This window comes from Mauremys reevesii, linkage group 16, assembly GCF_016161935.1.
Source record: "Mauremys reevesii isolate NIE-2019 linkage group 16, ASM1616193v1, whole genome shotgun sequence".
Classification (NCBI taxonomy): Eukaryota; Metazoa; Chordata; order Testudines; family Geoemydidae; genus Mauremys; species Mauremys reevesii.
Window position 1 is genome coordinate 35,164,408 of NC_052638.1, and position 17,519 is coordinate 35,181,926.

The 17,519-nt window shown below is 44.0% G+C and overlaps 1 protein-coding gene across 14 annotated transcripts in view; it reads left to right on the top strand.

The window, feature by feature from the left end:
* The window catches only part of CDH13 (cadherin 13), a 748,254-nt gene that overhangs the window by 322,857 nt on the left and 407,878 nt on the right, over positions 1 to 17,519 (top strand). Inside the window, exon 5 of one of the 14 annotated variants that reach the window (XM_039502847.1) lies at positions 788 to 895. The exons of 12 other annotated variants lie outside the window; for them this stretch is intronic. In XM_039502847.1, coding sequence (XP_039358781.1) covers positions 788 to 856 — 69 coding nt within the window. In that variant the 3' untranslated portion in view covers positions 857 to 895. Of the gene's footprint in view, positions 1 to 787; positions 896 to 17,519 lie in introns of those variants that run through there. One more of the 14 variants, XM_039502845.1, reaches the window with a different exon arrangement.

Below are 17,519 nucleotides of genomic sequence, written 5' to 3' on the forward strand. Positions count from 1 at the left end.
TTTCTCTTATGTAAATTAAATTAGGTTTAAAGGCAGCAGCACAAACACTTATTTATCTTAAAAATGAGGCTGAGTGAAGGTATAATACATATAGAGAGAGTGATTATTTGGCTTACATATGTATAATGAGAATTTTATATTGGGCCATTAAGATAGCAAATGTATATATTCAGGTAGTATCTTTGAGGGAGAGCTGAAAGACTCAGGAATTGGAAATGAAGTATAGATATAGGGCTGGATCCTGCACTGACTTTAGTGGCAGCAGAATTAGTCCCAGAGCCTTTCACTGCTATGTCACTGGTTCTTATCCTGCTCTGGTGATTGTTTCTGAATTTCATTGCCATCCAGATGTGGTTCAGTAGCCTGCATGAAATAAATTGTTCCCAGCGACTAGTAGACAAATATGTCTAGGTCAAAACCCACCACTGCCACATGCAGTAATTGGTCATCTTGTTGGTACTCTCAGCAGACAGGACAGTGATTGAATGTGATGGGATACTAGGTTACTCACCAGTCTGGAGATGTGGTCCCTGTAGGCCAGAGTTCAGACACGTTGTCTTTGATTCTTTTTGTTTCCTCTGTTACAAAGTGGTCAAGCAGAGACGACAAGATCCAATAGTGGGATCCAGACAGGGAAAAAACAAAGAGGAGATTAGACGGAGTTAGGAAAGTAAAACACAATATAAGAGCTGGGCAATAATGTAAACCCACAGTTTTGCTTTCAGGAATGATTCAGGTTTTGATGATATTCATTTTGGTTGAGTTTGTGTTTTCTGTTGTTTTCTAGCTAAAGAGAAGTCAGCCAATTAGGGCAAAAGTGGATGGGAGGCTGGCACAAGTGGATGGGAGAGAGTGAATAAAGGAACAGAGACACGGGAGAGAGGAAGAACAGATGGTGAGAAAAGAATGTGAAAATAGAAGATCAAGTTGGCAGAGCCAATAAAGCAGTGTCGAGAAACTGAAAATATTGAAAATTAGATTCTGTCTAATCTATCTATCCACATACACACAGAAAGAATATGCCCCATGAGTGTAAATAGTTGAATCCTAGAATCCTTACATACTTTGAAATTCACCCTTCTGCCGAGGCCAGCACAGGATCTATGCATCATTTAAGTCACATTGAACCAGGGTGATTGTCATGTGGAGTGTGACTAGGACTTTTGTCTGCTTACATACAGTGAGATTTTACCTATTGTCACTATATATGGGCCAGAACTAGAACTATTCCAAGTTGGGGATGGGGATGACAGATCTGACACAAGGAACTTATGTTTAAATTCCCCGTTGTTTTCTCCTTGCTGCCCCCAAATCATCCCTATCTCCCTCTAGTTCTTCATTTACACATGGGTTGGTTTCAGCATTAATTATATTCTAACTTCTTTTGTGATGCTGGTTGAAAATGAATCACTACTATTTACTCACATTTTTTTCATTCTAGTAGTGCAGCTACAAACTTAATCAATAAGTTGTTGGATCAGTTTGTTCTAGCAACTGTTTGTTGACATTTTGTGCTAACTTTAGGAGCCAATTTCAGGACAAACACTACATTTTATTTATCATTCATACTTTGAAGTTAAACTCCATTTTCTGCCTCACTTTTCTGATGTATTTCAGATACTTTCCAGATGATTCTCATTGTCATGTGACTGTTTTTCATTTCGAAGTCGAGAAATGAGCCATACTCAGTAACATGCATTTGCAAAAAGAAAGCATGAAATTCTTTATTGCATTAAAAACAATGAAGCATTGTTGGTAATTAAAGCATTAAGTACTTTACCAGATTAAAATGTTTAAGGTATTAAATACTTGAGATATCCATCAAATATACAGCCTTCTGTCCTTGACAGAAGTGCCAACATTTGCTGAGATGCAGACCTGTGACCTCTAGATAAGTTTCAATACACGTAAAAATATTTATCTTCCTACTATGACCTTCCATGTGCAAGTCATGAGCCATGGATTTGTTTCCTAGGGAACTAGTGACTGAGAAAAATCTATAATTAGATCTGTGGGTTATATGCTACATATGGGAATTGGGTGCTAAGCAGGTTCTAAAAACATCCAGAAGTATTGCATTGTCTTTGAGTTAATATTATGAAACCAAATTTACACAGAACTTTGTTAGCAACACATTGTTTTTTTAAAATGTTCAGTTAAACATATTTCTACATTTTTCTGGTACAGGTCATGTTTTTTCTCAGAGTCTTCCCTCAACTCCACAAATCAAAGAAAGAGACTTGGGCTGGGCAGCTAGTTAAATCAAAATAAAGCCAAGCACAATCTTTCATTTCTTTCTCTAAATACAAACTGAACATTCATTTCCAGGTATGGGTCAGATTGGTTGGAAGACTCCTCTTGCATTTACGTACCCTATGGTGCTCACTTTGCCAGTCCTACTCAATCCCAAATTGGATTCCTCTACCCACAATTCTTATTCCATAATCCCAGGAACTCTGTTTCCATTGGAGGTTTCCACCTAATCCCAATCTGGATTCCTTTTTTTGCTTCCCCTGGAGGCATTGCCCAAAAGACTGGCTGGTGTCATGAATGGGCTGTGGTTGCAACTGTAGCCAGAAGTGGGGAAACTAGCAGCTGATTCTTCTTCGCCCCAGGCTGGATTTTGCTTTCCAATGGAGAGTGATGTTTTCTAGGGACCATTTCAGAATCAGACATTGCTGTAGCTGGGGAAAAGCTGCTCCTTAGGTTTACAGCTGTGCGGGTGCCTCTGGGGGAAAGGCAGCAGAATGCTAAATATATTGGGGGTGAGCCTCAACCGCGTCACACCTGGTGACGCCATTTACACGTCTGCAAAATGGGTATAAAATGCTGCCGTGGTGGGTTACAGAAAATGGCTGAAAACAAACATCAAACTGACAAGTAAACAGCATTAAAAGACAATGGTGAGGAGAGATTTTTTTCTACCTTTGTGTTTTAATAATTCCCATGTTTATAGTAGCACAGGGGGAAGAGCTTTTACCTTTTGTATTCATGGCAGTGAGAGATGGGGGGCAGTGCAATCATAGCACCCTAGCAGGAGCTCGGGAAACACAATAACTTGTTTCTACATTTGTATATTTCAGAGTACGGTCTTCAGTATATTATTACCTGCAAGGAAACTTTATCATTTGTGTGAAGCAGGCCACACCTAGAATTGTCAATTCTGGTTGGATGTATTCCTCGAAGTTTCATCACATGATGTAATATCCTGTAGTGAAGCAAATCCAGGCCAATGAAATAATTACATCATGTGATGAAACTTCCAGAAATACACCAAGGAGACTCTAGGACAATCCTGGAGGGTTGGCAACCCTAGCCACACTGACTGCTGGATTGATTTTGTTGGAGTTACATCAGGAATGTGTCAAGTATCAGAAAGTGGAGTCTAGAGAGTCACTTATGGTTCATTCTGGCTATTGAATGTCAAAATATAAATGTAATTGAAGGGATTTTTTGTCTTAGTTTATGAATTTACAAAAAAGTGGAACATATTTAGACTAGATAATTCTTAAGATAATATTGGGAAAACAATAAATCCTATTCTCTCATTTACTTACAATCTCTTAGGTACATGCATGATGATTGCATATTATCTGTTCTGTCCCATATCCTGAATCCCTCCAGTGAGAAACCATTAAATGCTATTTCTGAATAATTGCCTTTTTAGATTACAGTTATAGGTTTTTAATAAATCACCTCTATAAATCCCATATAATTTCTTATATGGAAAAATCTCCCTCCCCTCACCCCCTTTTTTTAAGAGAGTTCATTTGAGATTTAAAAAAAAAAAAATTTGTTACTCACAATCAAATTTTCCTGACAACTAACTATACATTTGGAACTACTCTAGCCACTTGTCACTCAGACATCAGTCCTCAAATTCTCTTAAGCAGTGCAATCTTCCTTCAATGAATAGAGTATTTCCTAGTTTAGTAACTTAGACAATGATTAGACTATGGTAATTGAGATAATTGAAAGGCCAAATAAACCAGTGAAAAATCCAGGCATTGATAACTCCAAATGTATTAGTTTGAGATCATGAAACTCTGTGGCTATAAATTCTGCCCAGTCAAAATAGTCAATATATATCCTGTAGTGCAGCAAATCCAGACCAATGAAATAATAATAATCTACTGCAGCATTTGTGAGTTTGTCAGTTCCAGAGTTTGCTTAAAACCACAGGCTGAGTGAACATTGCTTACAATCAGGAAATCTTCTTCTTGCCTCTCATAAATTAAAGGCAAAAGGAGATTGCAAAAAGTCAGCATTCATTTGTGCATTCAATTACCATATTTGCATGTGTTTGCAAATATTCAGTATCAAAATGCTAATTTGTATCTTTAAATCCCCAGTTTGCATGATATTTGCAGTAACTGCAGGAGAAAACTGTAGGCCTCAATCCTACAATTGATTCTATGAAAGCAAACCCCACGCACCGATGAAGAACCCCATTAACAAACTTCCAGTTAAAGTAAAGGGGTCCACCTATGAGTTGCAGGTTCAGAGCCTTCATGCAGGTGTGTGAATGAGTAGACTTTTTTTGGGGGGGGGGAGGTGGCCCCTTGTGTGGTGGGGTAGACAAACTCCATTGCAGCATGGAAGGGGTTAAGGAGCTGCTTTGGCCTAGAATGGCCCCACCCTTCTGCACTCCAACTCATGCCAGGACTGGAGGAAAAGTTAAAAGGAGGGAACTCCACTCAGGGGGCAACCCTGGCAAGGGAACAGGCTGTTGGGTTCCCTAGCTCCCAGGGAGAGGTCTGACCGCCAACAGAGCCTCTGCCCTTGCAGAGAGGAAAACTTGGATCCCCTGAGCTAAGAAGGAGAAAGAGACTGAGACTTATGCTGGAGACCCGGTGAACTCTGTGGCACTTCCAAGGCTCTTTGCAGTAAGAGAGGCCAATATCCTGACTGAAGCTGCCTACAGGTTTTCTTTCTTTTCCTTAGTGCTTTTATTTAACCTCTTTTGTTCACCGTGGACTATTTTGTTTGTTTCCCTTGGTACCCTGAGAGGGGAAAAAACAGTCACCAGACCTTGGCCAGAGGATAGAGCGCCAGCCTCGCTAGACTAACACAGCCAGCAGGAGCTGTTGGAGTGGGGCCATTTTGGATCCTCACACTTGTGTTCTCCATGTAGCTCCTAACAGGGGCGCTCTGCCAAGGACAGATTCGTGACACCCTGTATCTCTTACTCAAACTTGATTCAAAGTTCTTCTTGGCTTAAAACCTCTGCTGTGGTATTTTCCCTGTTACAATTCATGGCCATTACATTCAGAAGATACTTTTTGGCTGCATTTCAAAAGAGGATCTTCAGATGATTTATATCAAAAAGACACTCCTGAAAACAAGGGCCTGGTTGTTTAGAAACATAGTTTGTTAAAATGATTACTTTGGGATTTGGGAATCCAACCAAATCATTTTGCTGAAAGGTTTGTGGAATTTAATTGCCTTGGTAAATTTCTGATTCATAAATGAGGATGAATCCTGTTCAAGGTAAAATGTATGTTTGTAATGACCTGTTTTCCAACTACAGGTTAATTAAGCATGTGACTAATTCTGAGCATGTGTATAGTCCCATTAAATTCATGTGCTTAAAATTATCAAACACACGTAGCTTTCTGATGATTGTTGTGCCATCCAGCACAACAAGGTGTCACACCAGGTGTTGTGTAGTAAAGTTCCCAAATCTGGCTAAATCCTACAAATCCACAAATCTCTCTGTCTGGTGATGGTAGATAGTCAGGGCATGCATCCCTTTGTGCATCGATGGAAAGTTTGAGAGCACAGTGTGCTGGGGTGTTGTTATGCATCTGGGTAACATCGCCAAAAATCATACAATGTTGCTTTTGAATATAATGATTAATGGAAGGAAGGCCAGATCACTGTGAAATTATGACATTTTGCACAAAATCAAACCACTTTAGTCTCAGGATTTGATGCGGACATGACATATGGAATGTCTCTACTGCTCCATGTCTGCCTGTAAGAGGGTCCAGGTTTCTGTATAGCAATACAGGTAATACACAAGTTTGATAGTTCCTGAATATGCACAGAGACAAAGACATCATGCTTAAGGATGCAAAAGCGTGGGATTAATGCAGGAGGCAGCGAGACCTATTTGTGAAAGAGTGTCTGTTTTTCTGCAACTGTTTGAACTCTGCTTGCAGCCTAGGTAGAGGAACTCATCAATGCTCTCCAAGATCTCACCCTCACCTGAACTGGGGGTTTTGGTGGCCCAGCTCTGAGGTTCTGGACCTTTTTCTACTGTCATGAGACATTTAACCCCATAGTATGGATGGCGTCTTGAAAATCAGGGCCGAAATTCTCTGACTTCTCCATAAGCAAGGCACCATCATCTGCATGGTCTTGGTTGGTGAATGCTTCTTGACCAACCTGGCTTCTGATGTGTGAAGGGCAAGTCCTAATATCCAGCTGATAACTAGACAGAATAGTGCCAGAGTGAGAATGCTGCACACCAGAGATTGTGTAGAAACACACTGAAAACCATGAACCAACACATACTCTCATTCGATACAAGTGTGAAGATCGGTGTACCAGAGTTAGCAGAGGGCCTGGAACCTCCATCTCCTTTCAATGTGAGCCAAAGTGCTGACCCGTCGACTGAATCAAATGCCGCTTTGATGTCGATATATGGCATGTGATGCACTTCACATGGCTTAAAGTCAGATACATGATAATTTGCCTTCATGAATTAGATTCACCATTTGGATTTGGCAGGTGCTGGAGATGTTTATATAAGATTGCTATAAATTCTCTCCCAGTCAGATTTGCAAGCACATATGCAGCTTGCTCAAGAGGCGCTGAGCATGTGCACTAGATCTTAATTTCCAAAGATGTCTTCCATTCCAAACAGATTTATAATTAGAAGAGTATAAATATAATATTGGGAACAAGTTTGTGTCTTTTCATTTTCATAATTCATTTTATTTATACAAAATTTATGAACAGAAAATTGCAATATTTGAGAAAGAGAGACATTCCTATTTTGTGATGACAGCTAGAAAAAATAGTTTTCAAGTTCAATTTATTTATGTATAGGCTTATCTTAGCACTTTTATATATCTGTAAAGCGGACTTCAATGTCCAAAGATGTTTTCAGCTGCATTATGCAATGTAATAGTTTGTGTCATGTTGTCTTTAATTTATAAGCTGCAAAGAAAAGCCTATCCAATAGTCACTTTTTGTTTTTAGGTAGTAGCAAGAAGAACCAATACAAAAAATGTAGCCCAAAGAAGTCCAAAAAGGAATGGCTAATCTTGGAAAAGTAGCTTTTGCCCAATAGACATTGCCTTTTTATTATACACTTGAAAGTGTGAAATTTAGAACATACTCCAGTCACGTGTCTCTCCCAATTAAAATTGACCCTTGGGGATGTGACATTGAGTGGAGGCTGAGAATCTAATTAAGCTTGCAATGGGAAACATAGTTTTAAAATTAAAATAACCGAGTTACAGTTTTCTTTGCAAAGTTCAAATGTGCCTGTTTGTTCACTAACTGTGTAAACTATCCTTTCTCTGAAAGAAATACAGAGAAGTGTTTACTAAGTCTTTCAACAAAACCAGGTAAAATATTTATAGTCAACACAGATATTCGAGGAAGGAAGAAAGCACAGTGTTCCCCAGTTCCTGCCATACCATTGAAAAAACATTAACTTGACATTTTCCTTTTCTTTCATTCCTGGGTTTTCACAAGAGTTGGCTTGCTGTCTGGGGTCAAGTATTCATGTTTATGGGCCAATTTCTCACCCTTTAATAGCAAGCACATGGTTTTATGGGTTATCCGCAGGCAAAAATTACATTAAACTGCAGGCAATTAAACTAATTAATTTAACTGCAAGCAAAAAATTAGAATTTGGCCTGGTTGAGTTACTGGTGCAAGAATCATGGTCAAGATATCCAAACAGTCTAGTTTATTTAGATGGCTTTCAAAATCTCATCCCAGATATGGGCACTGCAAGAACCCCTTTGCAGGGCTGAAATGATGCATCTCTGAAATACAGATAGCCAGTGGTAAGGATTTAGAAATTCAGGAAATATTTCATGAGAACTACTCTTAAGTAATGACACTTCCATGCTTCCTAACATGGAATAAATGTTGTTGATGGCAGAATTGCTGAAGTTGCAGAACTATAAAAAATATTTCTCTCTTGGGGGATGCGGTGGTACTGTTGCTTTTATCTCCCTTTTTTGAGAATACTCTGATTTATTGCTGTGATAAGCCTGTAACAACTGAGGGATCACATTGTTGAAATGAGCTTAGCTGGATGGGGGACAGAGTCTGCTGAAAAATCATGTTTGTTAAATATGTTTCAGCCAAGAGGCAGCTTTTACCAACTCAGGAACATTCCATTTTCTACAGAGTGGTATGAGTCATCATGATCCTAAGCACTTTGTCTTAAGTGTCTTTCCTTTTGGTCTATCTAAGGCACTTCTTATATGACCTCTTTAATGATAGTATCAGAGCACCTGGTAGTCTTTAATGTATTTACTCTCACAACACCTCTGTAAGGTAGGGAAGTGCTTTTATCCCCATTTTACATATGGAGAATTGAGGCAAGAGAAGCGAAGTGGCTTTCCCAAGGTCACATAGAAAGTTTGTTGCAAAATTATGTAACCCTTCTGCCCCTCTGAGTTGGCAGCAACAAGGGCCGGGTTCAGTATCCAGGGGTTCCGTTTCAATAACACAATAAAAAACAACCTCTCCCCCCCCCCCCAGTGACCTGGACCTACACCTACCACCCGGGCGCCCTCTAGGCAATACACTACTCCCACTCACACAGTCTGAAGTCTGAGCAATCCTTTTCATAAAGGAGAAACAAAATGTGGCAAACACCAGAGACAGACACCCACACAGGACTATACACAAACCACCACAAGCAAAAAGCAAAAGCATTTTTGGCACTGGGGCCCTGGCCTCCAGTCCAACAAGTCCAAACAACCCAAAAAGTCAAACTCAGTCGTCAGTGCCAGTGCCACCCAAGAGTTTTTACTGCAGAGTTTTTTACCACAGCACCCCCCAGGGGGGGGGGGGGGGGCACACAGGGGGTGGGGGACACACCTTGTGGGGCCAGGGCCCGCCTCCGCGTGGAGTTCTGCTTCTCTGCAGCCTTCACGACTGGCTCCTCCCCCACGCTGTGCCGCTCCCCCCAGCAGACCCCCAGAACCCCCCGCCCGTCCCCCACCACCTCACACTGCACCACACTGCTCTCCATGCTCCTCGCTGCCTCTGCTGCAAACTGCTCTCTGCTGCCTGCTGCTCTCTAGATCTCTCCCTATCAGTGACACAGCACTCCTAACAGTGAATTTAGCACTAGCTTAGCTTAGTGATTTTAGCTTTAGCTTAGTAGTGTAGTAGGAGCCCCACACACAGCCACAATTCAGAATTCAGGTCAGCAGCCTCTAGATCTACTCTTTAATCTCAAAATTCTGCTCTTAAAGAGTGGAGAGAGAGGAAGGAGGGGCCCTGGTTCCAGGCCCTCCAGGCAGGCCCTCAAAACCCACACCATACACACCCCAGCCAGCCTCTCTCCCTTCCTCCTCTGTCCCCCCTGTCCCCTGTCCTTGTCTTTGTAGTCATTTTTAATGTTAGTTCATCATCATCATAAATAATTTCATTCATAAATTCCCTTTTCCCCAACTTGCCCCTTAAACCTTTTAATCAGCCCCTATAATCTTCCAAAATTCCAACAAATAACCTGTTGGAGTAGCTGTGTGGAGTGGCTGCAATGCTGGGTGCACCAATGCAATGGGTTTACCAATGCAAATCCTAATTACACTCCTCATAATGTCCCACCAGATGTCAGGGCAGGGCTCATCAGGATGTGCATCCTCCCTCCACAACCTCCCCGTCCCCTCCCCCACATTCCCCTACTATACCAACAATTCCCCCTCCAATTACCACTCCTCCTTTCCCAAAGCTTTCTCAAACCTGTGTGCTAAAGGTAAGCCTCACCCCTCTAATCACCCCCAGGTGCATCGTAGTTAATCACCCCTGGTCTCTATTAGTCTTCTGTCTCCTTGGTACTCTGTCTCTGTTGCTGTGGTAGGGGAAGAGTTGTAGAGAGGGGGAGATGGGAGTCTTCCCTGTCTTCTCCTGTGTTCGGATGGGGAGGTTTCCTGTCTTTAGGTGTGGGATCTGATCCCCTGGAGGATGGAGGACTCTGTTCTGTATGTTGTCAATAATCTGTGTCTCCTCTGTGTATGTCCATGTGTGTCACACATCTGCCTCAAGTCAGTCAGGGAGGTTCTAAGCTTCAGGAGTGGAATAGGGAAGGGGAGGGGAGGGAGGTAGTCTCTTTTGATTCAGCTGGAGATCTTTCATCCTTGTCTTTCTCTTCTGATATACACTATCTGTGTATGTCTTCTAGTCTTCATCCTGCTCTGTGTGGTCAGATCCAGATTCTAGGTCTGCTTGTGGCTGCTGGCTGGGACTGTGGCCAGTGGCTTTGCTGGCTGTGTGCTTGGCTGCCCTGCCGCACCAATTGCCCCCACTGCCTTTCTGCCTCCCCACCCCATCTACCAGGGCCTGCACCCCCCTGGTTCTTCTTCTGGGCTCTTCCTTTTTGTCTTTGTCTGCCTTGTCTTCTCCATCTTCCATTTCCAAGTGCCTTCCAGCTTTCCATCTGTCAGCTCCCTCATGCCAGGTTGCTTTTGCCAGCCAAACTAGATTTTGCAGCTGGTTTATTGCCTCTGGCTGGCAGCAGAGCATCATATTCTCTGGAGCTCTGATCTGCAGCTCTAGCATCTGCAGATGGCTGTTGATGCAGCAGCTTTTCTCGCATCCTCATGAGCTTGAGTATATTGCGGCTATCATAATAGCTAGGATTTCATAAGCACAGATCTATGCACAGGTCTATTGGTAATCTTGGTTCTAGGTAAATGGGGTTTCTAGGTACATCAATCATTCTGGGTGGCGTTGCACCAATCATGGTGCATGGGGTGACTCGCAGCATGCAACATGTGGTTGCCTTCAGCTCTGGCCGCAAAACATCAACAAGTCCTACAGGGTCTGGTTGAACCTCACATTTGAACCTAAAGTGGCGGGTCCTCTCCTCGTTGAGAAGGCGCTCTCATCCCTGCTTTGATCCAGACCGTCTTCTCCTCCTTTAATCTCAAGTTCCCCTCACCCTCTCCTCAGTCCCGCTCCTGGTGTAATCCCCCTGATAAATCCAAAATCAAAAATTAATTATGCAGGTGAATCCACGAGTGGTGGGGTCTGATCATGTGCAGGGTATGCCTCTGCATATCCATATAATATCATATATCACAATGTTAATGTTCCTTCTAATATTCATCTCCCCACTTAAAAAATTGAAATCAATGCAAAGAAGCTGGTAATGTTTCAGAATGCTGGCCTCTTTCTTCAGACATTTTTGTTTTCAGTCATGAGTCTTCATACAGTTCATTCATTTCCACATTCTTCATCCACATCCATTCCAATTCACATTTCCTCTCCATCTCAGGCTCAGTCATCCTCCCCCATCAAGGGCCATAGTCACATGTCTCAGGGCCTCTCCAAGCAGCACATGCTCTCAGTTTGGCACAGTGCCCTTGGTTCTCTGCTCTGTAGTAGGTGGTTGGTCAATGGTTAAGTCCCTTCTCTCTTTTAGCTTGGTCCATGGTCTTCAAGTTAGGTTTACCCTCTGGGGTAGTTTGGTAGCTGGGAGTCCCTCTGGGGCCCCTCCTCGCCTCTGGGGCAGACCAGTCAATATCTTGCAGCAATAGCCGCCAGCCAGTCTTTCAAGCTTCACTGAGGCAGGGAGAATTCATTGAGCAGAAGCAAGCAAAGCCAGGGCAGGCATCCAGCAAGCCAGGCAGGCCAGGCAATCGCAAAGCAGATCTGTCGCATCCATGAAGGCTCTCCTGCAAATCTCTCTCAATCTGGCTCCACTCCATCGCTCTCAATCCACTCTGGTGCTGGGCTCCTGGTGCCTGCATCTGCATCTACTCTCTTGCCCATGATCTGGTATCTGCATGATTCCCTGATCTTGCTTGAAGCCTGAAGTTTCATGCCCTGTAGCATCAGTCATCAGCACCCAACACATGACACACAGTTACATGTTAAGTCACATCAGTGTGGAACTTGTTGTCACATAAGTCAGTGGTACAACACCTGGAACTGAGCACCATACAAGGCCCATCAACTCCAGCAGGTGGGTGGGATAGGCCTCAGAGAACTCAGACAGTCCTCGGCTGGCAGGGTTTCACCTTCAGCTCCAGGTTACCTGTGCGTCCTGCTCCCAGACCCTCAAACTGGCATCCTCCTGCAGGGATAATGCTGGCAGCAGAGCCTTCAGCAAATGCATTGGGGGGGGCAATGAGACAAGGAATGAAGGCATCTCAAGTTTCTAAATTCTCTTTCACCAATCTCCCAAAGGTTTTCCAGGGTTCCTGTTGAGGCCTTTGGCATCATAGTGTCTCTAGACGATTTCTTGCTGGACTGATATCCCCTGCTGAGATGATTGATGTTGGTCTTATTGGTGTTTTTTTTATTTTTTCAAGAGTTTTTAGATTTTTCAGAAAGTTAGATACTCTCTGTAGTTGCTTGTAATCTGGGTTGTGGTGAGTGCTCTAGTTTTGCTTGGATAGTGTTCTCTGTAGTTTCTTCTTAGGACCTTGGTACTGATATGCCTCTTGGGACATGCATTTGTATACTTCCTGAGGGTTCAAACAGAATTCAATTTATACTTCACTGATTCAAACCATAATCCTCCAACCTATCAAGCACTTTAAAAAGTTAGTCTCAATTTCTCCAAAAAACCAAAAAGTTTCAACATATGCTCATTAAAATAAACAACTTTCAACAGAAATCTCAAGCAATGTAAAACTTGCAGGGAAATTGAAAATCCCAGCACTCATGCTATAAAACTGAAAAAACCTAATGAAGAGATGAAATAAAACTTGGCAGGGGATCAAGAGGTTCTCCCTTTGGGTCTTCCACTCCAGACAATCTGAGTCTTAACTTCTGGCTTCCAGACACAGATCTAACTTGGCTTGGACATAAACAGTGCAGAGCATCTTGCTTCTCAAGGCATTGTGTAGTGATCACCACGCAGATGCGGTTCAGGTGCGTAGTCAATACACATCCGGATTTTCGGCGTCTTTTACGGACCACCACAATCGGGTCATGGTTGCCAGCTCTTCCAGATTGTGTTGACAATCCTCATGGCTCAGAGAGCAGATGTTGTCATCTCTCTTGATGCCTTTTCTCTATGCAGTCAGAAGATCTTCTCTCGCAGCTCATGGAGTCTCTCCAGTTGCCTCATCTCACAGACCTCTTCTCTTTCCCAACCCATCTCCTCAGACTGGACCACTCCTTTCTGCAGTGTTCCACTCCTCTCAAACAAAACTTCCTCCTCCTCCACATTTGGTCGGTCTTCTGAGTGGTTTACTTCCTTCCTAAACTTTCAAAGGCTCACAGGGATCTGCTATCTTTGTCTACATCACAACAACTGCTCTCTGGGCTTTGTTTCATTCACATCAGCTTCCTTTCCTTTCCAGCATTTCTCTTCTTGTCCACTTGCTATCAACACTCCTTCGCAGCTTTTATTATTCAAACTCCTGCTCTATTGCTCCCAATGTCCCTCTTTGCCTTTCTCCTGGCTCAGGATCAGCTACAAGCTCTCTGTGCCTGTAGCTGCCTTTCAGCCCTTGTTTCCTCTACTCTGCCCCAGTGCCCAATCTTCTGTCCAGTGCCTCCTTACTAGCAGTCTCCCAATCACTAGTCATCTCAGCACATCTTTCAGCAGCCATCAGGGTACTCCAGGTACTGGTTTCTTCCCCGTCCAGTCAGCTACAGCCCGGGTCCTTGAAGGACTCAGAGAGACAAGCCCAGCCCAGGTAGATGCATCAGAGGTCCCAGGTCCTTCAGGAGTGGCAGCAGAGGTCTTCGTGGTCTCCACAGCTGTGGAGGCATTCTGGGAATTCCAGGTGCAGGCCCAGCGCACACTCTGGGTATTCTACCCCACTGGCCACCCACAGACCAATCATCCATGCTGAAGCCATACCCCAAAGCCAGGTAGTCATCCATGCTGCAGGTGCAGACCAAATCCAGCAGGAGTCACTTGAGATCCAGGCTCAAGCACGGCCTTCACATACCATGACTGAAATCAAATCTTCACCCTTGTCCACCATCACTGCACCCCTCCTTCTCACCCCCCTGTGGACACTCCAAATCGGTCTCTCTCGGGGCTCTCTCAGTCCTGCAGCTCCTCCAGCTACTGGGTCTCTTTTTCCTTCTCCTGCCCTTTCTGCTAGCTGGTCTCTTCTCTCAGAGGTTCCTTTGGGCTGCCTGCAGGCCTTGGTCTCCTGGGGCAGTTAAAGCAGCTACCTCCCCCTCATTCCCATCCTCAGTGAGTGGCTAGTGTCACATACTCTCCCTCTCCACTGGCTCACGATAGTACTCTCTCTTGTGCCAGTCTCAGGGCTCTTGCTGAGTTCCTCTCTTTCCTCTTATCCGCTCTGTCTCAGCTCAGGTATCCTCCTGCTTCTGCTCATGCTTGTAATCTGGCCCATGTCAGTGGGCTTCCGCCTCTGGGGCTTTCAGCAATCTCATTTCGCTGTTGTTTCTGGTGCTCTGCTGGCAGGGGCTGCTCTGACTTATCTGCCTGGGGCTTTGCTTCAGCTGGGCTGACCTCCTTTCTTCTGACCTCCCGCTCTCAGCCTTGATGAACCGTGGATGGAGTCCTCTTCCCTTTGGGATCGATCTGCTGTGATCAGCCTCAGCAGATTGAGTCATCTCTTCTGCAGCTCTCTCGGGTAGCAGTCCAGGCTGACTATATACTCTGCTCATTTTCTCAGGGATCTGTCTGCTCTCAACAGCCTCTCTTCAGGGCTCCAGCCTCTCTCTCCCCTTCTCTCTTTTCTTCAAGGCTCCTCTCAGTTGATCAGGCTGAGTCTCCTTAGCTCCTTCAGGGGCTCTCTAAGTCTCTAGGCTCTCAGGGCCACTGGGGCTACTCACTCTCACATACACTCAACTCCGGCCCACACAGGACTTCACAGCAGTCTATGCTCACTGACTAAGGCCATCCAGCAGTCAAACTCCTCTTCCAAGCAATCCAACACTCTTTCAAACTCCTCTTCCCAATAGGCTCCAACAGCCTTTATGCTATATTGGCCCCAAACTCCTCTTCCCTAGCCAGCAAGAGGTTGCAGGAACAGCCCAACAAGCCATATCATAAGCAAATGCTCAAGCTACTCCAACCCAATAGGCAACAATATATGAAAAAAAAATACAATACAATTGACTGGCAAAAACAGTGACACACTCTTACCCAAAAGCAGGAGTACATCCCCAAAAAAACAAATGACCCCCCAAAAATAAGCAACACCCTCAAAATTCCCTCCAGGAGCAGTCCTCAACAGCAGCAGGCCCCAGGCCTCTGGGGTTACAGGTACACGGACCCCAAAAACACCAGGCCCCTTGGGCCAATCAAACCTCCAGCCCCAGGCGCCAAGCCCAATCCATGCAAACCACTTCCACCCCTGACAGGAAACCGGCTTCCCACCCAGCCCCAGCAACTGACAAAATAAAACTTCCCATAAACACATTTGAAACATGCAAACAGGACTATGTCCAACACCCAAGCAAAAACTACACAAAAATCATCAAAATAAACCCCTCCAAACATCCCAAGCACCAAAAAAGTTTCTCAAACAAAATCACCACAAAGTCCCCAGCTTACCAAAGTCCCCCCAGTTCACTCAGCCTCAGTGGGCCACCACCCCAAACCCAAAAAAGCAGAGTTTTACACAAGTTCAGTCCTGGAGCTCCACACACAGCCAGTGGGTGACACCCCACGGCAGGCCAGGGCCCGGCCAGCTGCGCCCCACCAGCCTGCACACCACCACTCTACACTGGCTCCTCCTGGGCCCAGCTGCGCCTCCTGCTCCACCCGCACCACCTGCCAGCCCACCCCCCACCAGACTGCACACACTCCACTGCTCACCAATCCAAGCAACTGTGAACAAACTGCTCCTCCTCACAGAGCCTGCTCACAACTGCTCCTGCTTCACAGCTGCTTGGTGATAGCACTTCAGCTTAGTGTTTAGCCAGCTGCTACTCTCCTTGTGAGGATTTAGCTTAGTAGGAGGCCACTAAGTGCCTCACGTAGATTCTTAGCTTAGTAGTCCAAATGGACTCCTGCCACTGCAAAAATTTAGAATGCAGCTAACAGGACTCTGAGGAGAGAGGAGAGGGAGGCCTCATTCCAGTGGGGAGTCTAACATTCCATGTTCAATCTCTGCCACCAGTCTCCCCCCAGCCTCTTTACTGGCAAGGGGAACCCTGTCCCTCTAAAACCCTCCTTTTTGGGTAATGGTCCTTGAGTCATTTCATTCCTATAACAGTCCCTTCTCCATTTGTCACTTTAAATGTAATGTCATTTTTTTCTTTTTTCACCCCAACAAGAATAACAAAATTCTTTTTCTGTCCAATAACCTAACCATGCTGTCCTTTATGCTCCTGTGTGGCTGTGTTTCTCCAATTGCCAAAATAAAATTCCTACAGTGTCCTGCTCTCGCAAATCCAATGCTCATGTTGATGTGGGTGCAATTAGGAATAAAGCATAGGTCTCCCTCTAGTCCCCTAACCACTGAACCATCCTTCCCCTTCAGGCTAGTCATATACAGCCTTGTCAATACCTTGTTTTAAGGATTGAAATTCCCTCTAAACATTAAAACAATATAAAAGCAGAGTACACTGTGTAATTAATAGCCATATTTTGGGTCTTCTGTGTGCAGAAGGCATTGGAATTTCAGGGCCAGCTGAACAAGTATTACTATAACATTATTGCTATGTACGTACTCAGCTGGGGGCGGGGGATAATAACAGAAAATGTGGAAATGGCAGAGGTGCTTCTTCTTTGTTTCGGTTTTTAACAAGAAGGTTGGTGGCGATTGGACATCTAACATAGTGAATGCCAGTGAAAATGAGGTAGGATCAGAGGCTAAAATAGGGAAAAAACAAATTAAAAATTACTTAGAGAAGTTAGATGTCTTCAAATCACCAGGTCCTGATTAAATGAATCCTAGAATACTCAAGGAGCTGACTGAGGAGATATCTGAGCCATTAGCAATTATCTTTGAAAAGTCATGGAAGACAGGAGAGATTGGAAAGGGCAAATATAGTACCAATCTTCTGAAATCTATAAAAAGGGAAATAAGGACAACCCGGGGAATTACAGACCAGTCACCTTAACTTCTGTACCCGGAAAGATAATGGAGCAAATAATAAAGCAATCAATTTGCAAACATCTAGAAGATAAGGCAGTAAGTCACAGTCCGCATGGATTTGTCAAGAACAAATAGTGTCAAACCAACTTTCTTTGACAGGGTAACAAGCCTTGTGGATAGGGGGTAAGTGGTAGATGTGGTATATCTTGATTTCAGTAAATCTTTTGATACGGTCTCGCATGACTTTCTCATAAACAAATGGGGGATATGCAACCTAGATGGAGCTACTAAAAGGTGGGTGCATAACAGTTTGCAGAGAGTAGTTATCAG